The sequence below is a fragment of the Coccinella septempunctata genome, chromosome 5 (assembly GCF_907165205.1).
Source record: "Coccinella septempunctata chromosome 5, icCocSept1.1, whole genome shotgun sequence".
NCBI lineage: Eukaryota > Metazoa > Arthropoda > Insecta > Coleoptera > Coccinellidae > Coccinella > Coccinella septempunctata.
The window spans coordinates 24,331,236-24,356,714 of NC_058193.1; the positions used below are offsets into that span (position 1 = coordinate 24,331,236).

The 25,479-nt window shown below is 32.1% G+C and overlaps 3 protein-coding genes across 7 annotated transcripts in view; 2 read left to right on the plus strand and 1 right to left on the minus strand.

Moving 5' to 3' along the window:
* The window catches only part of LOC123312849, a 59,606-nt gene that overhangs the window by 21,337 nt on the left and 12,790 nt on the right, over positions 1-25,479 (minus strand). The window lies entirely within an intron of this gene.
* Positions 1,853-2,692, plus strand: LOC123312851. 2 transcript variants are annotated; one of them, XM_044897388.1, is made up of 2 exons: positions 1,853-1,966; positions 2,255-2,692. In XM_044897388.1, exons 1-2 carry the CDS (start codon positions 1,913-1,915, stop codon positions 2,534-2,536), a joined length of 336 nt encoding a protein of 111 aa, XP_044753323.1. In that variant the 5' UTR covers positions 1,853-1,912; the 3' UTR covers positions 2,537-2,692. The 2 variants fall into 2 exon arrangements, with proteins under 2 accessions (XP_044753323.1, XP_044753324.1); XM_044897389.1 differs by lacking the exon at positions 1,853-1,966 and adding an exon at positions 2,111-2,186.
* On the plus strand, positions 5,633-10,030 carry LOC123312850. 3 transcript variants are annotated; one of them, XM_044897387.1, is made up of 2 exons: positions 5,633-5,741; positions 9,192-10,030. In XM_044897387.1, the coding sequence occupies exons 1-2, from the start codon at positions 5,691-5,693 to the stop codon at positions 9,456-9,458; spliced, it is 318 nt and encodes a 105-aa protein (XP_044753322.1). In that variant the 5' UTR covers positions 5,633-5,690; the 3' UTR covers positions 9,459-10,030. The 3 variants fall into 3 exon arrangements, with proteins under 3 accessions (XP_044753322.1, XP_044753321.1, XP_044753320.1); XM_044897386.1 differs by lacking the exon at positions 5,633-5,741 and adding an exon at positions 8,577-8,726; XM_044897385.1 differs by lacking the exon at positions 5,633-5,741 and adding an exon at positions 8,731-8,859.

Consider the following 25,479-nt stretch of genomic DNA (forward strand, 5'->3'; position numbering starts at 1 on the left):
GTCACATCGTCACATCTTTGAGCAATAGCCTGAGTTACGTCAGTTGAAAAGTAGAAATTACCACGTGAGAGGTAATACATATTAGGAATATTGAATAATTTTCAGTTATTCCTGAATTTCAGCGTAATTTTAGCATATATCGCTATGAAAATCTTTGTAATATACAGGGTCCTGCAATAGTGCGTTAGGCTTCCATAGCTGCCAAACCAGACGTTTTGGAAATTAAGTCGAAGAGCATTCCCTTATTTTCAATGCTTTTCAATACCTCTACCATGATGCGAAATATTAGGGATATTTTTCCAACGGTACGGATCTTATTCAGAAAAAGCTGCAACGACGAAACAGTAGTTCCGTGAAAGCCGTTTATTGATTTCCAGAAGCGATAGAAACATGAATTTGATCAGGATTTCTTTTAATTTAAGAATTTGCCTAGTCATCGTTCCTAAATGATCAACCTCTCTTATACAGGGTGTCCGTAATCAATGTCCAAATATGAAGAATTTCAAATTGTTTTTTCTCGATTTTTTTAAATGTAACACCCTGTATTTTTTTCCATGATGATGTACACAGTTTAAAACCTTACATTTTTTCAGAAGTAACCTTAGGATTATTTTCACTCCTGTGTCCAGCAGACACGAAAAATGACATTTCAAGCAAAAATTTCAGGAATAATCAACATAATAACTAATGTCGTTATTTTCATCGAAATATGTCGGAAAATGATTGTGAAAACAAGTTTTATTGACACTAAAGTTCAAGTTTTTCTTTTTCATAAAAAAACGACTGAATTGGAAAAAAAAGAGACGGGGTGACATCAAGACGTCCTTTAACTTCAACTTAAAAAAAAAAATCAAGGCTTCACGTAAGAAATTGAAAGAGTAAATTAGGAACTAGTGAATGCCGTTTTTGGGAATTACTTCCCCTTAAACAGCTCGTATTTAAAATTACTGGCCTAAAATAAACTGATATTTCAAAACTAACTATATTTTCACATTTCAAGCAAGCAAAATCATGAAATTTTTTTCGAATAACTTTGAAAATGACAGATCTAAAATTTCCTGAGAATATTTTGTTTATACTTATTTCCTATATTTTCTGAAAGATTCCGAACAACAATCACTTTGATATTTTTTTATTAACGTCACTGTAAAATGTTGGATATGAATTTTTTTCGTGTTTGATTTTTCATTAATGAAACAACGAAAAGAACGTTTTATAAAATTTGATAACGTAAAATGATTTTAATTACTCGAAAAAATAACTTGGCCGCGAATTGTAGCTTATAAACATTAGTTAATTAATAGCTGAAACTGGGATGAGAAAATACCTCAAATCGAAAAATTAAACTATCGATCTTCCAATGTGAAAGAATTTGAATCCAATCAATCAATCCAAATTAATCCTCCTTATTTGATCGATAATGATTAACATTTTTGCAATCATGGAAAAAAGATAGGATTTGTAAATATTCTCAATGTAAAAATTTATTGGCCCGCTCACAATTACTTACATCTAATTTACAGAAAAATTTGCAATTACCAAACAAGCGTAATATTCTTTTTCACGAGTGAATTTGTCGAATTATTATAACGTTACAACTGTGTCTTCAATTATGATTAATTCATTTTTCTCCTTTTTTGAAATTATGATTCAGATAAAATTATTTGCATATTAACCCTCAGTATATATTGATAGATATACAATGAGCCGTCAATTTGCAAATCTTCCGATTGTTAACAAAGCATCCCCAAACTCAAATCAAAAGTCCATTAGCCCCACCCTACCCGAAATTTTCTGGGAGAAAAAGTCATTCTGTGTCAAACTTCCCCTATATAAAGATCCAGTTGAGAAGTATCAGGTCAGTCGATATAGAAAAGTTTGAACTGTCAAGTTGAAATAAAATATTTCGAAGATGAGTGCTGTAGTTAAAGAAATTATTAGAGAAATTCGAATCCCAACCAAACATGTAAGTTCTTATTCATTTATACATATTTAATATATTACAATATGATATGATAGAGTTAATGTTTATTTTATTTCATTCAGTTGCGATGTTACTTTTATTTTTAGATTTTGTTTTTTTAAACATGCTAATCCATTCTACTGAGAGTAAATTTGCATTTGATCATACATAATTGTTTAACTGTTACATGACAATGTTTTTTTTCGTTTTGATTATTTCCATGGTATGTTCTAGTAATTTTCAGACTATGCGAATAATAAGCCTTATAATTCTATTCCGTTATTTTTTCAGATGATGTGGAGGGGCACCATTAGGGCATGTAGAAATCTTATAGGAATGAACACAGGCTACTTCAGAATAAATAATAAATTGAAAGCGAAAGATCTACAGCCTCAAAATCAGTATTTTGAATTAAAAGATCGTGAGGATAATGTCAAGCCAGATGGCCAGTCTACAATCGAATCGAACCAAAGCCAAGGTTCCATGTCCACCTCAGAAGATTCCAAAAGAATGACCAAAAGCTCTGAAAGCAGCATCGATGAAACCCCCGATTTCGAAGACACATATCTCTGAATTATTCTCATTTGTTATGTTTGCTATTTATTATTTTCTTAATTTAACAGAATTGTTTTATGCATTTTTGTGTTATCTCAACTGGAAATATGTATAATATATGTAAGAACAAAACTAAACGTCTCTTATGATTCGTTAATTTGTTGTTACACAAATATTTTCGCCAATAAATTAATGTACTATTTATAAAGTTTTTTATTTCTTTACATAATAATTTGATGGGTGTAACTATCGTATATCATTGCAAGAATTTTCATTCAGTTTGAGGATCAGCCCAGTTAAACTGAGTGTGTATGGACTGCTTTATTCATAGCATTCATATATTTCATTTGGTATATTTTGAACAAATATAGTTGGTTAAGACGGATTCATTATTCGTTTTTAGAAAATAATTATGTGCGAAATTCATAATTGCAACAGAAAAATTTCATTTGAAAAATAATTGCTTTCAAACACTTTCTCAAAATAATGAAATCCTTGCATGGGAGAGTAATTTAAATTTTTCTTTCTTTCCTCCCTTATTATCTAATTTTTTAGAGAGAAAATAGTCAAGATAGGCAAACATGTATACAGGGTGTTTCAGGACTAAACGAAAAATGTGAGACACTAAGCATAATTCAAAACATCCCCACTTGGATATTTCAGGTTTATTGTTTCCGACAAGTGATTTCTGAAATTTTTCATACATTAATTCGAGTGAAAATTATTTTCTGCATTTAGGTTGTTTATATGAATAAAATGAAATCCAAATTTTTAAAAACTGGACCGTACTAAATAAGGCTTTATTCAAATGCAAACTCAAGATAACGACCCTGTATATAGTTTATCATTGTACTATATTGTTCTATATCATTGCAATTATCGCATGCATAATTGCTTCAAATTTTTATGTCCCATCTGTGGCTTATTTTCAATTTTTCTTTTCACCCTTTTAACTTGGATTTACCCCTTGGATTTGGAAGATTTCAATTGAATATAACTGATTATTGAAACATGAAACTAAACCACATGTCGTGGAAAATCATCACTTCTCACTACAAAATATTAATACGTGCAGTAAAATGAAGTCCTCTCCAACAAATGCAACATAGGAAATAACAGCTTCCTGTAGAACGTCTTGAATGTAACGTAGAGATCAAAAATATTGAAAAATCATAATTATGTTTTTGCTCTTGTTTCAAACGAGACGTTTGCAAGCCACCTTCAACTCTCTCAGTTTAAACGAATGTGTAGACATTTTTTTCGGTAAACTTGAAAAGTTCAAAAAATTCATAAGGAACTCCTTTCTTTCATGCCAATGAACAAAAACTGAATTTAATGATATTTTTGTAGATGTAAGTACGACTTATTTAAATTGTAACTTGTGGTTGCCTTGTTGGTACATTGTACTGTTCGCAACCTAAATGTGTAATAAATAAATGAATTACTCTTGAATATTACAAACATTACAAAATAAATTTTTTCCCTAAAAAATTACAAGGTTTTTATTTGAATAGGTACGCGTATCTTCAAAAGAAATCAAGATATCAAGGTGAAATAAAATACTGAATGATGGCGAAAAGGATGGTCTTTGTAATTAACTCAGCGAAAACTCTACAAATTTTCCGAAATGTTCCACACGTTTTTCTCACCTTGTGTGATAAAGCCATCAAAATTTTTGGAAACTTTTCTGGACTTAATTTTAATAATAATGAATGTATCTACAATTTAGAGTAGAAACGATTGAAATATATAAAAAATTAAGAAAGTTCTTGGACAACGAACTTCACCAAAATTTTTGGTGGCCGAGTTCATTTGCCGGTGAGTATAAACATGGTGTTTTTCTTGAGTTTTAATTAGAGTCCGGTCCTGATTTTTTAATTAAGCTTAATATCCTCTATTCGCAGTTTTCGTTTGTCAGTTTACCCGTGAATACTCTCTATTCTATTTATCCTTATATTAACGGGAGTCAAAGAAATAAGAATATGGAAATATGTGACGGCTTTAAATTCAACTCTAGGCAATAAATGAACAATAAATATTTCAAATAAGCCAAATCCTCTATTACCCCAGCGCTAATGTATAAGGGTCGACTTTCTGATAAGCCTTTAAGTGAAGCCGCTCTTCAGAAAATATTCCAGGAATTGTAAAATGAATTTCGTATTAGGTTATGAAGTACCTGGTTCAGTGAAGCTGAGATCACAATTCTGTAATTGGAGTAAACGGACCTTGTTAATGGATAAAAAATTTTTAATTGAACTAAACATAGTTTTTCTATTCATAATACCTCTTCCGACAATTGATTTCTTGAGTGACAAGATTGAAAATTATAATTTATAACGGAATGACTGAAATGGTTCTCGAAACTTTCTTAAAATGTTCCTGGAGGATTATTGCTGTAGATTCTGGAAATGAGTCCAAATTTTCGATAATTATAATACGGGGGGTGCCTTCAATTCATATACCAAATTTTAATTCAATCGGTCAAATCGATATTTTTGTCTGAATTCACAAACCAAGCGGTTTTGGACATTTCTATATGGAATCATAATCCCATAAGTTTCGCCGGTTTCATCTGTGGACACCATATATTGCAGCTTTCAATCACGAATCTATTATTCGCTGACATTTGAAAGAGAAAAACTCTCAAATGAAAAAAATGTTCTGTTAGACTATCATTTCGGAATATGGATAATTTCGAAACCAAATTCACTCTCTCTTCATTTAGTCCATCGTTATTCAAATTTTTAGTTTTCTAAGTAAAAAGATTAATTTTTATTTTCAATTCCCAAACTAAAGGAATTTTGGTTTTTGACTATTATGACATTATAATTGTGTCTCCACTTTGATGAATATTGTACAGATATTATCTGTTCGGATACGATGAGGAAAAAAGTCCCTTCGAATATCTACTTCGATAATCCATAGAATAACCGTTTGCAAAATATTAAATCTTTCAGTTGTTAACAAAGTACCTACCCCTAATTCCAAATCAAAAGTCCATTAGCCACTGTACCCGAACTTTTCTAGGATTCAGTTCTAATGTTGCGATAAGTCATTTCGAATTCCAAGAACTGAAATATCCTCCCCAATATAAACTCGAAATTTTCAGTGCTCGGTAGTCAGTCAATGCAGTGAACATTGAAGAGTGAAGTTGAAATAAAATATTTCGAAGATGCGTCCAATAAGACAAGTTACAAGAAAAATTAGCAGCCCAACCAAACGTGTAAGTTTTTTTATTTAATTTAAATTTTACCATATTTTAAAATGATAATGAGATGAAGTATATATTGATTTATTGGGTGGTTCATTATTTACAAACGATAAAGTATCATTTCGGCCAACTTTTATTTGTCGAGGTAATTTTATCCGATTTCCAACAGCTATATTGGGTAGTACGAAATCTAAGATGCATTTATTTTTCAATCATTGGTGATTCGTAGTATGTCAATTTGTAACGGATGCTCATTTTGGCAGATTACAATATCTCGTTATGGAGTTAAATCAACAAAATTCAAACGTTAAACCTGTATTTATTAAATATGCCTTCAATTTTCACGGCATGTCAAGTTTCAATATAGCGCATATTAATATGTACATATATAATATTTATTTGAATTTATAGACCTATATGTTCAATAATAATAAACGAATACTTATTCGACTAGTTTCTTTATTCAATTCGTCTTTTTCAGATATGTAAGGGTACCGTCCACGTTTGGAGAAACATTTCACGAAAAAACTGTGGCACCTTCAAAATAGACAATTCAATAAAGAACGAAGAACTTCACCCACAGAGCAGATATTTCAAATTCAATAACGATCCACAGCCCGAGGTTAATTCTGAAGGGGGCAGTAGTTCAGAATCCAGTTCTGATGAAGCAAAGAGGAAAAGTCTACAGCTTTCAGGAGAATCAGACTTCTGGAGTTTAGACAGCGATGTCGAAGAAGAATAGAAGTACGAAAAAACAAAAAACATCGTTAAGTGGAGCCTTTTTTAGCCTGTGTTAAAAAAAAGGCCTAACGACATATTTAGTTTGAAACATTGCAGGAATCCTTCTGCAACTTTTTCAAGCTCCCGTCGAATTTCAGCTTGAGCGTCTGTGGAAATAATGTTTCATTGTTTTTTTTTCAACGGAAAAAAAAGGTATGAGAACGGCATTTTCACAGTCACTCAAGCCGAAAGTCGACTCTTTTGTACTACTTCGTTATAAGTAGTCTAATTTGACTTAAGCGTCGAAGAATGATTCGTTTTCATCGGTTTTTTTTTTGCTAATTTGTTGAAGTCGAATTTGATTTCGAGCGTCAACGGAAATAGTTTGTATTAAGAGGAGTCTCAAGACTCTATAAAGGTTCAAACTGCTCTAGTGAATGTTATACATCTTATTTCCATCAGTAGGTATTTTTTGGCCTAAATGAGCAAAACAGAATTTCCACAGACACTCGAGCTCAAATTCGATGGAACCAAATGAGCATAAAAAACCAGATGGATATTCTAACATAGTTAATATGATTTTTTGATTGTTCTTTCATACAACCTCACCATGCATCAAATTGTTATAACTCAGTTGACATACTTTTGTAACTAGTCATAAGTAACTTTTTTCATTTTGTTGAGCATTTTTCTATGATGAAATAAATTTCCTTTCACCGTTTATACTCTTTTTCTTCAGCACTCATTCCCTTATGAAACATTATAGGTAATAAGCCCCAAATTAAAGAAAAATCTGTTAGAAGAACTTCCAACTAAAAAATAATAATAGCATCGGGTGAAGGTAAACTGTGTACCTTCACCCACCTGAAGATGCTAATGTGATAGCGAAGCACGAGTCGTGGTTCAAAAACTCATTTTTGTGAAAATCAATCCAGATGCGATCCCAGTGAAATTATCTTGGGACATTTTTCTCTTCATTATGGAACGAATATGTTTATTTTTATGCATTTATCCCCATTGATTTCTCTCCATAATCTACATTTCATATTCATTATTAGTTTCGAGAAAATCTTTCGAAAAAAATAAAAATAATTTCAGAGTGGCTTATTGCACAATATTGGTAAATTCACACAGCGAAACTGAAAGTACAGGAAAATATCCATAGGATTTCTTTAAACTTAAAATATGGCATAATTATTTTCAAAGCCCAAATGAAGTACCCCCATAAAATATCAGCTGAAAAAAAAATTGGATATTGATATTGAAGCTGGGTAAAAACTGAAAAAATTTTCACGCAGACTTCAATGCTAAGAGTCTTTGAATTGACAACAACCACTTTTTCAACCAATTTCTACCACCCTTCAAAAAATAAAAAATTAAAAATCCTCTTTTCCACAAGAACTAATTGTCATGAAAACTTTTTTGATTTGGCATCTAGTCTAGACCGTTAAAATTCATGCTTTGTTCATATAAGTTCTCAAAAGTGAAAATTCGAAGCATAAAAATATATCAATCAAATTACAAAAAACTTGCTGCTAAATCAACGGAATTTACACTGATTAATTTTTGAGAGATGAGATTGCCTCTGGTTTGTTTGAGGAGGGGGTATAAAATTTTTATAAAATATACCAAGACACCATTTTATTTTGGCACAAATAGTTTTACATTAAAATGAATTGCGTTTTCATCATTCAAATATTGTACCCACCTGATTTTTGAGCTAAGAGTAGATTGGAATAGGTACATATATTATGTTTAAGTTTAAGGGATTTATATAAATTACTGAGTAAGTTTTTCGTTTCAAAACAAACATTGTTGGTTACTTATAATTTTTCTTTGAGAAATTTTTTTTCAATTATTATGATATTGTAATTGTGTCTCCATTAATGATGAATATTGTATAGGTATTATCTGTTTTTTACAAACGCATTGGCTACGATGAGGAAAAAAGCCTTTTTGCATACCTACTTCGATAGTCGATAGAGAAACAGTTTGCAAAGTCCTAAATCTTTCAATTGTTAACAAAGTACCCCTAAATCCAAATCAAAAGTCCATTAGCCACCGTACCCGAACTTTTCTAGGATTCAATTCTAATGCTGCGATAAGTCGTTTCGAATTCCAAGAAATGAAATAACCTCCCCAATATAAACTCGAAATTTTCAGTGTTCGGTGGTCAGTCAATGCAGTGAACATTGAAGAGTGAAGTTGAAATAAAATATTACGAAGATGCGTCCAGTAAGACAAGTTACAAGAAAAATTTCCAGCCCAACCAAACGTGTAAGTTCTTTTATTTCATTTAAATTTTACCATATTTTAAAATGATAATGAGATGAAGTATATATTGATTTATTCGGAGGTTCGTTATTTACAAACGATAAAGTATCATTTCGGCCAACTTTTATTTGTCGAGGTAATTTTATCCGATTTCCAACAGCTATATTGGGTAGTACGAAATCTAAGATGCATTTATTTTTCAATCATTGGTGATTCGCAGTATGTCAATTTGTAACGGATGCTCATTTTGACAGATTACAGTATCTCGTTATGGAGTTAAATCAACAAAATTCAAACGTTAAACCTGTATTTATTAGATATGCCTTCAATTTTCACGGCATGTCAAGTTTCAATATATCGCATATTAATATGTATATAATATTTATTTGAATTTATAGACCCATATGTTCAATAATAATAAACGAATACTTATTCTACTAGTTTCCTCATTCAATTCGTCTTTTTCAGATATGTAAGGGCACCGTCCACGTTTGGAGAAACATTTCACGAAAAAACTCTGGCACCTTCAAAATAGACAATTCTATAAAGAACGAAGAACTTCACCCACAGAGCAGATATTTCAAATTCAATAACGATCCACAGCCCGAGGTTAATTCTGAAGGGGGCAATAGTTCAGAATCCAGTTCTGTTGAAGCAAAGAGGACAAAGAGGAAAAGTCTACAGCTTTCAGGTGAATCAGACTTCTGGAGTTTAGACAGCGATGTCGAAGAATAGGATTACGAAAAAAGAAAAAACGATGTTCTGAACGAATACCTGACGCCTCTGTTATACTACTTCGTTATAAGTAGTCTAATTTGACTTAAGCGTCGGAGAAGGATTCGTTTTCATCGGTTTTTTTTCAGCTGAAAAAAAGAATCTATGAAAGCAAACCTTTCTCCGTCACTTTAGACGAAATTTGACTTTTTTTGCTAATTTGTTGAAGTCGAATTTGATTTTGAGTGTCAACGGAAATAGTTTGTATTAAAAGAAGTCTCAAGACTCTATAAAGGTTCAAAATGCTCTAGTGAATGTTATACATCTTATTTTCATCAGTATTTTTTGGCCTAAATGAGCAAAACAGAATTTCCGCAGAAACTCCATCTCAAATTCGATGGAACCAAATGAGCATAAAAAACCAGATGGATATTCTAACGTTGTTAACATAAATTTTTGATTGTTCTTTCATACATCCTCACCATGTATTAAATTGTTATATCTTAGTTGACATATCTTTGTAACTAGTCATAAGTAACTTTTTTCATTTTGTTAAGCATTTTTCTGTGATGAAATAAATTTCCTTTCACCGTCTTTACTCTTTTTCTTTAGCACTCATTTCTATATGAAACATCATGGTAAAGAAGTAATTTCCAAATTGACAAAAAATCTTTTGAAAATATCGTTTTACCCCAAAAAAAATTTCTGGTTGTGTAAAGAATTTGTACAGGGTGGACAAAATTCGTTGTCAACTGACGGGATCTCGAGAATTATCAGAGCTAAAAAAAACGGATGACACATTTCCTAGTTATTTTCAGAGAAACAAAGAATGATGAAAACCGTAGCCTCCTACGATGATTCTTCGTTTTTGAGATATTAGCAAAAAATCAGATTTTTACGATTTCGAAAAGTTCTCATAACATTTTCGCCTTTGAAATTACAGATCTGAAACTTGAACGTAGAATACACTGACGAGCTCAAAATATTTTTTCATATCAGAATCTACTGAAAAAATATTTTTTTCAATTCAAAAATAACAAATTATAAAATTTTTATAAAATATACCAAGACACTTACTTATATTTTATTTTGGCACAAATAATTTAAAATTCGAATGGGTTGCGTTTTTATCATTCGAATATTGTACCCACTTGCTTTTTGAGCTAAAAAAGGGGATTGGAATAGGTACATAATATTATGTTTCAGAGATATAAATTACTGAGTAAGTTTTTCTCTTCAAGGAAATACCTCGAGTAACACTAATTGCAGGTTCTTCAGAGATTTCTAACAGAAAAAGCATAATTTAACAATGAATCACTATTCAAATGAACAGACGATAACTCATTTTTCATTAGCTAATGTTTTCATATTTTTAGACTATCAAAAAACAATCATAGTTAAAATTATTCCCCTAAATTCTAATTTGATCTTGAAAAGTTGAAAATATTTTAACTTCTTTGATACTTAAAAAATTACATTGACATTATTCTCCTAATAACTTTGTTATATTTCAACTAGTAATTACCTGTAAAAATGTTGAGACCGTCACCCTTTTTATTTTTCATTATTCAAAGTTATTTCACTTACTACTAATTTGATCTTGGAACGTTGGAAATATTTTAACTTCTTTGAAAAATTACATCAACATTATTCTCCTAATAACTTTGTTTTGTACTTCAACGAGTAATTACTTGTAAAAATTCGGAGACCGTGACCCTTTTTTATTTATCATTATTTTAAAAAAAAATCCGAATTATTTATTTCATTCAACTTTTGACAACTGGTCGCTCAAAGCTGGGAGTCAGGATTATTTTTGTAGATTATAATTTAATGGAGATCAAAATTTCAAATGTTTAACAACAGCGAGAGTGATTCCAAAGATTCATCATTGGTAATAATAAACCGATAAAATGAGTCGTTGCTCTTTTTGAGGCTTGATTTTGGGAATGAATATTATTATTATTCAGTAATCATTGATTGGGTATTGTATCAAAAAATTCTTCTGAGTAAATCTGGGAGAATTGGGATTTTATGATGGATATTAACTTTGAAAACATCGCAGAGATACAAAACTTTCACTTATGACTGGATTGACAATTTAAATTATACATATAGGTAACCTACTCCTAATTCGAGGGTCGGATCCACCCTCAACAATACCCCAGGTGTGTTTGAATAGCATAAAATCTACCTATTTCATCGAAGCACCTTCTTCCAAATTGACTTGTTGTCAGTCATAAATATCTGCATAGGTCTCGAGTCGTATTGTCAGACAGAAGGGTCGATACATATAATGAAGCCTGTATGACTTTTGGATTCTCAACCGACGTTCGTATTGACAGAAATTACCAAAGTCAGGTATAGTAATAGTACCTAGGGCTCCATCAGTACAGTTCTCAACAGTCAACGAGTACAAGCAGTGAAGAGTGATGAGTGAGTTGAAATGAACGTTCGCAATGGGCTGTTTCGGTGAAACTTCCATCGGGGCTAATTACCCCTTCAAATGTGTGAGTATTTTTTACATTTCTTACATCTTTTGGATGTCAGTAATACATTTTTATATTTATTAATTTTTTTATTTTTTTAAAATCAAAAAGTAATGGAAAACAATTGTCTGTTTTCTGTAGTGCGTAACATTTTCCGTATTTTGAATATAAAATCTAGGCCTCATGCCCATAGGAAGCATTGTTTTCGAGAAAAAACGATTCTAAGAATGTAAATAAAATTTTTAGGATAAAATATAATGGAACATGAATGACAGGAACGAACAATTCAAAATAGAATGAACAACTTTCGAATCGGAACAAATAATAATTAAATTACAAAAATCAATATGAATTCTCCTAATTTTATTATAATTTGTTTAGATTTGTTAAATTTTTCATAAGAATTGATCATTTATTAAAATTGATTCTGATTTTCAGTGTTAAATTCATCAAAATAACTTTTACCAATAAACTTTTCCAGATACGAAAGGGCAGTTCTAAAATTTGGAGAAAACTATTAAGGAAAAACTCAGCTATCTATTGTGTTCACCGCGGAATCATAAGGGAAGACAATTTCAGGGAATCCAAGTTCTCTAAATTGAAAATAGAAGGAAATGAGGATGTGGAATTAATGAAGTATCAGCGTATCAGCGACGAAGAGAAAAATCAAAAGGCAACAATTTTTGAACAATCAACGCAAGAAAATGACGTATCAACGATTAATAATAAAACAGTAGGGCAAGATTTATCAGTTGTGACAGAGGACATCGTGTCACATTCAAGTGATACTGCTGATAATTCAATAAACCTTAACAATAATGAAGCAGGCGATCATTTGGTTAAGGGCTCAGATAAAGAAACCCATGAATTTGCCTCATCTTCCAACAACTATGACACAAATTCAATTGATTCCATTTCTGTTCAAGGTGAAAAAGTTATCGTTCAGGTGCAACTAGAAAATTTGAAACTGAGTAATGAAAAACAAGAAATCGTTTCAGAAGGTGATTTTGAAAGTCAAGTTCTGTTGCCGATACCCGATGGAAAAATAAGTGATCATGAAATTTCTCAAAAAACGACAGATTCGGAAGAGAAACTGGATTTCTCTGAAAAACGTGATGATCAAGATGATCACCAAATGAACAAGATTTTATTGAATGAATCCCAAGAACAAGATTTTCATTTAGATTGTAATTCTGGAAAGTCACATCCTTCCTTAGCAACGGAAAATTTTGTGAGCAATAAGAATGAATGCGACAAGAAACATAACATAAAAATCGACAACAAAAACTTGGTGGAAGCAGAAATAGGAATTCGAAGCCCTTCATCAGAGATTGAATCAACGAAATATGCACCTCCTAAACATAGTGAACACAAGGCGCAAGAAACAAATGATCAGTGTTCGACTCCGGTGAAAATCAAAATAAAAGTTTTCGAAAATAAACGATCACAATTGAGCGATTTTGACATAGACAAGAATGAAAAATATAAAGAAGAAAGAGAAGACACAAACTGTTCCTGTATCGGATTCCAAAAATCTAATATGGAAAATCGAAGACAAAAAGTGATTCATTTGGTGAATTTATACGAGAAACAGGCATTTCCCAGTCCAATTTCCAAAATAACATCCGCTAAAATTCCTCCTTTTCACACCTCAATTCAGAAGATCGAAGAAGAGACATCTGGACTAACGGAATCCGAAATAATGCCTGTCACTGTGTGCAGTTTGAGGAATCCAAAACGAAAAAACCTCAGTAAAGAATACGATTTGATCGAATATTCTTCGGTCAGATTGGAAAGTTTGATGACCCAAGCAGATGGATTCAATTCTGGATATCAACAAAAATGGAATTCGGATTATCAGACTTCGTTTAGAATTAAGACACCCAGGAAAGAGAAAAGTCCTAATAATAAATTATCAATTGAAGAAGAATCTTTTCTATGTAAACAAAATACTGCAGTAAATGAAAGAACCCACAATATCCCAAACGATGCTGAATTAATCGAATGCAAAAAAAAATACCAAGCCATGTTAGCCTGGATGTGGACGTGGATGTTTTGAAGATTTCTTTATAATAATTAGTTATAGTAGAATTGGAGTACTGTTGTTACCATAGTCTTTTAATTATTTTTCATGTAAACCCATCTCCGATTGAATTATAATACCAAAGTTCTTATTTTTCTAACTATTTATCAGTGAAACTTTTTTTCCTTTGTGAAATATTTTTCTGTATTATAATAAATTTTCTTTGATTGCTCTCACTGTTTATTTTTAGCCATACAAAACACCCTGAAGAATATTTCCTGATAATGTCAATGCTTTTTGAGTATAGATTATAAAACCATAATATAAATATGTAAATGCCTCTAATATAATATAAAAATATAAAAATTTACAAATAGAGACAGAAAACTATCAGAAGAACACTTAAAAGCTCAAAAAGAAAATAGTTTTCGAAAACTATTCTGTTTTTGAGTTATTTAGAATTTTACAGCATAGGTCAAAACGGTGCATCCATTCATTTTATACAGGGTGTAAATGAATAGTTGCTAAAAAATTTGATGTATGATTTCTTGACAAAAATAGGGAAAAGTCAATTTTTTTCTTGAAGAAAGAAAACTGACAGAAATGAATCAATAAAAATTTTGGCGGCATGATATCCGCCTACCAGGTGAATTCAAGTCTGAAAATAATTCGAACATACGACTCAAGCTACGTTGATAAATTATTTATCCCAAAATGACTTACTTTGCCAGAAATTACAAGAGTTCAAAATGAATCAAGCAATTTTGAATTGATTTTTAAATAGTATGACATAAATATGAAAAAAGTTTCTACGACACATACTTATGGTGTTGCTTTTTGTACCTCTTACAATTATATGAAAACGCCCCAAAAAAATTCAATTGTTTTCTCGCTTTCATTGAATTGAATTTCTGTCAGTTTTCTGGCTTATAAGAAAACAATGAAAAATTGCTTTTCAGGTGCCATCTTTGGGGGAGCTGAAACTAAACAGGGGAGCTAAAAAAAAAATTAAAGCCCACACTAATTTTTGACCAATAATCACCCCTTAAATAGTTACACCATGTATGTTAACACAGCCTTCTTTATTTCTTTTCATTTCCTTAGCTCGAGAAGGCTGTGATTATAGTGATCATTTAACATTGAACACATCACACATAACAAACGAGACGTGTGTTTTTCACATTTTTTCATTATGATAGAATATATGTTAAATTTTTGGTCCATTTTCACGTTGAAATACAACCCTCCCTTTTTCATTTTGGCATAAATAATTCACAAGTGGAATTGGATGCACTTCTTCATTCAAATACTGTACTCACTCTCTGTTTGAGCTGAAATTAGATTGTAATAGGTGACCCAAACTATTGAGGAGATTTTTCATTTCAACCAGTATTGTTGTTTCAGAAAAACCACGAGACCCAAGGGTAGATTCTTCTTAGATTACAAATATAATTTAGCATAATTCAGTTTTTATGACTCCGTCTTCAAATGGCTAATAATACTTCACTTTTCGTAACAAATAGTTTTTAGATTTTTAGATATTTAAACAATTAATCGTTATGGTTATCTCACTAACATCATAATTATGAATATTAACGTAAGTTCTTTAATATTTAAAAAATCGGCTATTACTCTCTAAATTCCTTTTTGATATTTCTCCAAAAAGCAAATTGAATTTTGTACCCTTTATATTTTGCAAATTGAATTTTCAGTTCAAATTTTGAACCCCTTAGATTTTGAAAAAACCAATGGAAAATTGATACAAATTTTAGGTTACTATGTGCAAAGTCACAGATTAAAAAGCTTCATAATGAGTTTCGTATCTCATCTCTGTAGAATATATTTTTTTCCGAAAAACGTTTTCAATGTATATTTTTGTTAGTTTTTCTGATAACATTTTATTCAGAACTCCCGTGAAGAATACTATTATATCATAAGGATAGTTCACTTTCTTATTGTGCTCAATGATTTAATCAACAGATTCATCGACCCTCTTATGTGAAACACACTGACTTTTTTATCAGAAGAGAGTCGTTTAATTGAAAATAAAATAATTTTGAGTCTGAGCCAAATTAGTGATATTATTGAACTGAAGCCTGCCTTAATTGAAAGCTGTAACTAATAAAACCACCTTTTTTCGAAACTATAATTTCGTATTAGGCCAACCTAATTTTACAGCAACGTAGTTTTTTAGTATAAACTGCTGAATCACTCTAATAGGAACTCATTTCTCAATATTTTCATGACAAGAGTGCTAATAAGCCATCATTGAGATTTTTTAACTCAATCGCAATTGTTTGTATGTCCTTTTGCTAGACCAAAAGAAGAAATGATGAATCTGCCAGCCTCAACACTGGCATAAGATTTCTCGATTTCATCGAAGCACCGTCAAAGCAAATTGACTTTCTCTAGCCGGTCATAAATGTCTGCTGAAGTTTAGGGACCTATTGTCGAAATTCAATTATGCAGATGCGACAAATGATTCATAAAATAACCCTTACCAACGAATTTGATGACAGTTCTGTACAGAAAAGTCGATGCAAATACTGTTACCTGTAGGTACGTCTTTTGACCTCTCAACCGTCGTAGATACTTTGGGTTTACCTAAATTCCCAAAATCGGTTATAGTACCTAGGGTTCTGTCACTTCAGTACTGAACAGTCAACAGATCAGGTCCAAGTAAGAGTAGTGACAAGTGATCAGTTAAGATGAATGTTGGAAATGGGTTGTTTTAGTGAAATTTCCATCAGGAATAACTACCCTTGGAAATCTGTGAGTATTTTATTTATTTATTTCTCTGAATTTGGAGCACATAGAGTCACTTAACTGAAAAAAGAGTTCACAGAATAACCGAAAGAATTATAACCGATATGTAAAACAAAATAGGTTTTTTATCTCTAATTACACCCCATCCAAGTTCAACACATTATCAATAAACATAACAAAAATATAAGTGAAACGAAATCCAAAAAATAATGAAAATATACAAACAATAATAAAATTAGTTAACATTGAAAAGCGAATAAAATATAACCAAATCAAAAGTGACAAATCTAGTAATCATATAGTGGTGAGAAATTGTTTCTTTCATTGCCATTCTCTGGGGAAACTAGGGGAAAATCTCATGCGTGATATCTTCTTATTTTTCATCTAATCTTTTTGTTTTCGTGAAAATTCTGAATTTTTTCACCATTCAACAAACAGTTGGAACTTACTTCTCGAAAACTGATCGGAAATATTTCATACATGCACACTTGGACAATTTTTTTTTCTGTTAGTTGATCTGGGGGTGTCCCGGTAGTAAGTGTACATACTCTTATCAGACTTAGACTACTAGACTATAAAATTAATTTCTGGCTCTCCCCAGAAAGGTACAGGGTGATTTTCGATATTCCTAGAAATATTAAGACAATCATCAAAGTCAAACTTATTATCGACGGAAATTTATTGAAATTCGTAGGTTAATCACACATGCTGAGATCGAGTCAGAGAGATATCAATCATTCCAATATTCCAGGGCCGGACTCTTTAATCCTTAATTAAAGTGTTCAGGGGCAAAATATCACTTTGTATATCGAATTTCAAATAATTGTGAATTCGTAGTGAGCTTTAATACGTGGTACTACTCAAAGTTGTCGCATCTAAAATAATTTTTTTATGAATTTTTGAAATTAAACAAAGTTCGAAAAATTTAATTTATTCACATAAACAGGACTGAGATATCTTATGATTGAATATGAAAAGTGAAAGTATGCGTGAAAAATCATTCAGATAGTCGGGAGTTGCAATAAACATTTTTCAATGAAACAAGAACTAATGATAAAAACAAAAACAACGGTAATAAGAAATAAAAATGGGAATGAATAAATTCCTTATATAAGGATACAGTCAACGTAATTTCAAGACATATTCGGAATGAAAACCATTCGCTTGTACACATTTCTCTTGACAAATTTTCAGATAATTTAGATTAGATTCAGCTTTCCGAATCATAACACCATTATTTTTTAATTTATCAAAATAGTTGACTATTCTGTTCATCAACTGGTCTTTTGAATGGATTTCTTCAGCATAAACCAAATCCTTTAATTTTCCCCATAAGAAATAATCTATTGGGTTAAGATCTGGTGATCGAGGAAGCCATGAAACGGGTGCTCCTTGGCCTATCCATCTATTTGGGTAAGTATTGTCAAGGTTATTCCTCACTTCCAAGCCAAAATGGGATCCCACCTCCATCATGCTGAAAATATATTTCCCTAATATTTATGCTTTGCCGGGTGAAATTGTTCTTGAATGAATCTCTTCATATATTAGCTAATTAGCAACATATTCTACTCCTTCACGGTTTTTTAATTCAATTATTTCACAACTTCCATGAGATAGCTCAGAGTCCTGTTTATGTGAATAAATTTAATTTTTCGAACTTTGTCCTAGTCCAAAAATTCATAAACAAATAATTGTAGGTGTGACAACTTTTTGTTGTACCACGTATTGAAGCTTAATTGAGGCTCCTTCTAAAAAGCGAAACAATTATTTAAAATTCGAAATACGAAGTGATGTTTTTACCCCGAACACTTTAAATAAGGTTTAATGAGTCCGGACCTGGAATATTGAAATAATTGATAGCTATCCGACTCGTTCTCAGCATGTGTCAATACCCTCCCAAGTTTCAATAAATTTCATCAATAATGGATAATGGATAATATTGCCATGAATTTTGCTTTCTGAGCAAGTATGAAACCATCTAGCTTTCTGGAGAAAGCCAGAAATTAATTTTTATAATCAATCCGTACCCACTCAGATACTCCTACTCTTTTTCTGATAAGAGTATGTACAGTATGTACGGTTATTCTCGGGACACCCTGTACATGAAATATCGGACATATAGAAGGAAACTTTCAAGATATATATGTATGTGGTATTTATCGAAGATATGTTCGACCATATTGGAAAACTATTTGCCATTTTTGAAAAAATCTCATTACTGATAAAAATTAGTGCATTGCAGAAAGCTTTCATTTAAATTGTCCAAATTCTAAAATTCCTTACGCTGTACAGGGCAGAACAGAGATAGGAGGGTTTTAATTTTGATTTTTATCTATAGAAAACTTATGTTATATACCAATACTTGGGAAATTTTCAGTTTACATATTGAGATTACGACATATTGAAAACAATAACCAAATTCCAAAGGTTTTTTAGGAATGAATCGTTAATATTGTCATCGAATATCTCTTCACAATTCATGAAAATAAATTAATATTTTTCTAATAAACTGATTCCAGATACGAAAGAGCGGTTCTAAAATTTGGAAAAAAGTATTGAGAAAAAACTGTGCAATCTACTCTGTTCAGCGAGCATTTTTGAGGGAAGACAATTTCAGGGAATCCAAGTACACTAAGTTGAATATAGAAGAAAATAAAGAAATAGAAAAAATGAAGAACTTTATAGGTAAAGAAACAGGCGATTCCAGAGAAATAACAATTGATAATACAGTCGGGCAAGATTCTATTATCGTGACAGAGAATATTGTGGTAGATTCAAATAGGACAGTAGATAATTCAATAACCTCAAACATCCACGAAAAGGGTGATTTTGCTACTACATCTCCCACCCAGTGTGACTCCAATTCAATCGATTCAATTTCTATGGGAGGTGTAAGAGTTATAGTTGAGGTGCAACTAGAAACCTCCAACATGAGTAATGATCAACAAGAAATTTGTTCCGACAAGGAACTAGAAGGACATCAGCTGAAACGTATACCCGATGAGAAAATTACTCAAAGTGAAATTTCCCAAGAATCAATCGACCGTAAAGGAAAAGAAATACTGGTTTACACTAAAAAGAGTGAAGATGATAGTCCAGAAAATGATGAATCTTCATTTGGTGATCAGGTGGAAACAAAAATGTTGAATGATTATCTGGTAAAAGATTCAAACATAAATTGTAATTCTGAAAAAGTTATGACCACAAAGAATGAATTCAAAAAGGAACCAGGTCCTAAAACTGACGATGAGAACTTGGCGAAGACAGAAAATGAAGTGATATCAAAATTTTCACCCTCACAACCCAGGGAAAACAAGGAAGACGAATCGAATGTTCAGTATGAGACACCAATAAAAGCCAAAATAAGAATATTTCAAAACAAACATACTCAATTAGGTGATTGCAACATTACTGAGAATGAAAAATATAAAGACTCAGGAAAAGAAACAGACTGTTCCATTATCGAATCGAATCGAACGGAAAAACTGAGTAATTTGTTGAAATTATACGAAGAACAAGCCATTCCCAGCCCAATGTACAAGATGACCTCCGCCAAAATTCAGCCTTGTCACCTTCCCAAACACAAGATGGATGAAAGCAAAAATGAGACAGTTGGGCCAGAAGGATGCGACATTATTTCCACCACTGTTTCCAGTTTGGACAGAACAAAACAGAAAAACCTTAGCAAAGATTACGATTTGGTTGATGACTTCGGTTCTGTAAATCAACGAAAATGTAAGTCAGATAATCAGAGTCAGGTTCAAGTAAAAACACCTGAGAGAGAGGCAGATTCTATTATACGCGAGAAAAACACTGTAGAAGATAAAGAAATGCAAAATATTCCTGCAGGATTTGCTGAACCAACCAAATATCATGACAAGCGATGGCATGATGAAGCAGAAGGTTCTGAACACTCAACATCGGGTGAAAAGTCGGTGAGTCAAGAAGTACAGCTAGGAGATGCGGAAATAAAACAAATAGGACTAAGCAAAGATGAGGATTTGAACGAATCAAGTAGCTGCAACCGCCAATTAGGGGCAAGTCGGGAAAATATATCTTTCAACTCAATTTCCGACTTTATCGGTTTGGTTGAGACAAGAGTGGACAGTTCTTTCAACTCCGACTCATTTTCTTCCAACTCAAGACATCGGAATATTTCCTCGAGCTCATTTTACGACCTGAACGGCTTGACCGAAACCAGGGTGGACAGTTCGACCAATTCAGGCTCAATGGAAATGGGAAATACCACAACGGAATCGACTAACGTAGACTCCGGACGATACACCCCCAGTCGAAATGAGTCGTACGAAACTAGCACAGGTCAAAGTGATGAAATGGACGAAATTACCATCGAAATTGCCACCCTTGATAGAAGCAGGACTAGACGAGACGCGAAAGGGCGGATACCCTCCATCAAGATGAACAAGTTCGAGACCCTCTTCAGAAAATCTTCGTTGAAGAAGCTGTATAAGATGATGGAGAAATCGCATAAGAAATCGCAGGTGCTTGAAACTCCTTTGGACGATATCACTCAAGCGAAATTCGTACTAAATTGTTATGGCCCATCGATTCGCAAAAAGGAAATATGCAAGTGGCCATTATGTAGTACTTGAAGTCAGTGAATTTTTTTTTGTTTTCGTTATTTAGTTTTAACAAATATTTTTTAAATTAGTTTTCATGTTCGATATATGAATAAGTACTACTTGATGAATTTGAAATAGCTGAAGGCTAATGATCTTTGAAATGAATAATAGCTAGAAAAAACATGTTCTCCGACATGAAATTGAAATATGTATTTCATATTATGTAGTCTCTCCTTCGTATAGCTTCTCCATCCATCCAGTACAATTTACTATTTTGGACAAAGATGCTGGTCCAGGTAAATTTTCATTGTAAATTATGCAACTTTTCATTTTTAACTTTTTAAATTTTCTTTGCCGAAATATACTCAATAGAATGGCTGAACTATCGGGAAGCAACAATAAAACACACCACTATGGTTTTCCCCTCCTGATGAAGAAATGAAGACATTTCGAAAGTCATGAGAGGAAAACCATAGTGGTGTGTTTCACTGCTGCTTCCCAATAGTTCAACAATTTCATTTTTAATATAGGAGTTTGTTGTACAGTGCATAAATGGAAAACCCAAATGTTTGTTCCATTAATGGATAAACCTTTCATTTCTGAGGATGATTTGGACATTGATGGGCTTTTACGAGGTTTTTTATCAACCTGTCTTCTATTATCAGAATGCAATCTTAACTGAAATGGAATTGTTACTTTTTTATATATTTTGAGGTCAATGAGATGAGATGTGTGAAGTGTTACCGAAAACTTAATGTCATTGACCTCAAAATAGATAAAAGAAGTAAAATTTCGAATTCAAAAAGTTTAACCATTTCATCCGTATAATGAAAAAGTATTAATAAAAAAAACCATGAATGATCAAATCATCCTCATCCAAAAAAGTTCTTTCTATTCTCTTTAAGCACAAAAAGTTAGGGTTGCTATTAAAAAACCTCAACTACTCCCACCTCCTTTAGATGGTGCATGATAAGCTCCTCAGTTATAAATGAAAAATTGCGTATTTTAAAATAAATTACCTGCTTGAGTATTTTTGTACAAAATAGTAAATACTGGAGATATGAATTTTGTAGCCTAACTTTGTACTCACTCTGTATATTTGATGTCTGTTCATATTTTTTTCCGCAACTTAAATGAGTCGTGGGATATACAGGTTGAGTCAACAGTGCTCGATCGGAATTTTGAGCTAGGAGATTGATTCAAACCTTGATTCAACTTTGGCTGAATCGAATCTACTTAGCGCATATACTTCATAGGATGATCCAAAATTGGTGAAAAACGTTACCACCCTGCTTTTTCAAATCAGAATACCCAAAAAAAATGCCAATAAGTCAATTTTTTCAAATGACATGCCCTGAACTGTTCTTGTCAGTTGGATACCCTAGCGGTTGGTCTTAATTTTCATGGAAACATTTTAGGCCTAAAATGAATTGTTTTTTAAGATTCATTTAGAGCCTAAAATTTTACATTAAAATGAAGACCACCCACAGGGGTTTGCTTAAAGTTCAGATCAAACAAGTTCCGAGTATGTTAATGGAAAAAATTGGATTATTGACATTTTTTAAAGGTCAGAATGATCCAAAACACTGCGGAAAATTTGAAAGCTCTTTCGGAATTCAATAAAAAAAATCATATATTCATCTCAAACGCTTTTCAAGGTATGATCTCTAATTAGAATGGCCTACTTCATAAAAGCACACAGATAAATTATGATAATTCGGGTATTTCAAAATCAGAATTCCATGTAGATTCAGAATAGGATATAAAAAATTGGGGATTTTTATTTAAAAACTCAGGGTGGTATGGGGTTCCACCACTTTCGGACCATCTTATATAGCAGAAATAACTTTAGTTTATGCGCTATTTAGAGTCGATTCCGCCAAAGTTTCAATCATTGTCCTAGTCCAAAATTTCTAAGAGTTATCGACTGATCGAGCACTGATGTTGACTCACCCTATAGATTAGTGTGGATTCAGGTCCGATAGAATTAAGTTTCAACTTACGAAAAATAATCATTACTCGGAACGAAAACAACGAAATTTTCATTCCATTATAAAGTCAACAATGAAAGGACAGCTCTATAAAAATTATGTAACGTATGATCAAATTCCAAATCAAAATGTTCCTATACGATGGTGTGCAGTGGGAGTTCATACTTCATCGACCAATCAATTGATTAATCCTAGAATTATTACTCCACTTCAAACCATTTAAGAGGTCGTTATTAGACACTCATGCAATAAACAAAACTGATGATTCTGCTGCTATTCAGCAAGTGAAATAACTAATTCAATTCTTAAAATGAGGTCCTTGAAACAGATAAGAAAAATATTGAGAAGCAATGACACGTGACCTCCTATCTGTATAAAATTTTAATAGGTGTAAAATACATAATTAAGGAAAAATAATATTGAATGTACATTTGATTATTTTGTTAATTCTACTGTGTATTATACTAGAAATACCAGAATATACGTGTTTTATTTATGATATAACTCGCCATATATGCGATTGTGAAAATGGAACCATGCAGGTGCAAGAAGAACTCAGTGGAGTATTTTATCGAAAAACGAGCGGTTGGCCAAGATACAAGTAATCGATGTTTCATTATTTCTTCATTTATCTTTGGTTCTATTGCTGAAATTCAGGAGCTTCGCACAAAAATTTATGGTGGGTTGTATTTTATCGCCCAGTAGATAGTATTCATGGGTAAATTATGCTCAGTATTCTGGAAACGAAAGAAGACTGGATTGTACGCATCATAAAAAGCTTGAAATATGCATGCAAATTTTATTACTATTTACTATTCGCAGTTATGATGGCTAATGAATCACAGCAATATTTCAAATCAAAAATATTAAAATATATCGAAATAACGATGAATCTGGGTTCGTTATTAGAATTATTTTTTTTTATATCCCAAATTCCAGTAGATAGATGACCAAAAAAAACCTATGGAAAAAATGTTTTTTATGAAGAAAATTATGTTGGTCGGCAAGATCGTCAGATCTTACTCTCTCGAACTATTATCGTAGCCCATTACTAATCAATAGTTCATTCCAAGCGTCTCTCAGAAAGAATTACGCCAGCAAATTATTGATTAATATAGCAGTACAACTCATTAAATGCTCGAGGATGTGAGGCGAACATTTGTGCATAATTTAAACCATTGTATAGGAATTGGTGGGAATTATTCTTGCTTCTCTGACAACAAAATATACTTTAGACCTTCAGCTAAGCGGATCACAACTAGATCAGGTCATTCTTTCATTTTAAGCATAACGCTTCACTTTTCATCTTCAATATCATGTATCTCTAGAACTAGTAGTATCATTTTTTTGTGTCCATGGACACAGCCGAGATTATTGAAAACTATAGCATATCGAAAATTGAGGAAATCATTTTCCATATACAGGGTTAGAACTATTTAGAGGCTGACTATAGGAATATCGAAAACCTTTAAAAATAAAAGGTGGATTACGAGGTGGATTACAAAAAAGTATAATAGTACAGTAGTACACCAGTATAGTCGCTATATAGGATTATAACTACACACCGAATTTCGTGTGGTTATCTCCAAAAACAAATGAGATATGAAAAAAAAATGATAATTTTGGTTTTCAGTTTTTTCGAGATATCTCAGAAACCATCAGAGATATTTCGGAACTGTTTATAACAACCCACTCATCCTTAAATAACGCAACTTTTTTGTAATTTAAGCTACCCTCTATTTCTAACGGTTTTCGATATCCCTGTAGTCCCCCTCTAAATAGTTCTAACCCTGTATATTTACCCTATTCCATTCACATATATCCGGAATATTTTTTTCGTGGCTTGATAAAGGGATTGAATATTGCTATACATGGAAATATCGCAATTTTATGCGGTTATTTTCTTGGAATTCTTGCTTTGACTTCAACATTTCATCGCCGATATTGGATTTTTCGCCAGTGGTGTAAAGCACCATCCTTAATCTTCATGCCGCTGGAGCAGGGTATTGTTCTTATTGTTCCATTTTTTGAATAAACGAAGCAGATACCGTCCAAATTGCATCAAGGATAACTCTATCGTTAAGATTAGGTACATAAAAAAATTAAATTTAAAATTCTGTCATTCAGGATAATTAGTGCAGAAGTACCTTCGAGAGCTTAAAACTATAATCAGAGTGAATTTCCTCCTTGATC

Bases quoted from the DNA above. Each gene is read 5' to 3' on its own strand.
- LOC123312850 (XM_044897385.1), top strand. From the start codon at position 8,779: ATGAAGTATATATTGATTTATTCGGAGGTTCGTTATTTACAAACGATA. The intron at 8,860-9,191 runs GTAATTTTATCC...CGTCTTTTTCAG, and splicing joins GCCAACTTTTATTTGTCGAG to ATATGTAAGGGCACCGTCCA.
- LOC123312851 (XM_044897388.1), top strand. From the start codon at position 1,913: ATGAGTGCTGTAGTTAAAGAAATTATTAGAGAAATTCGAATCCCAACC. The intron at 1,967-2,254 runs GTAAGTTCTTAT...TTATTTTTTCAG, and splicing joins TTCGAATCCCAACCAAACAT to ATGATGTGGAGGGGCACCAT.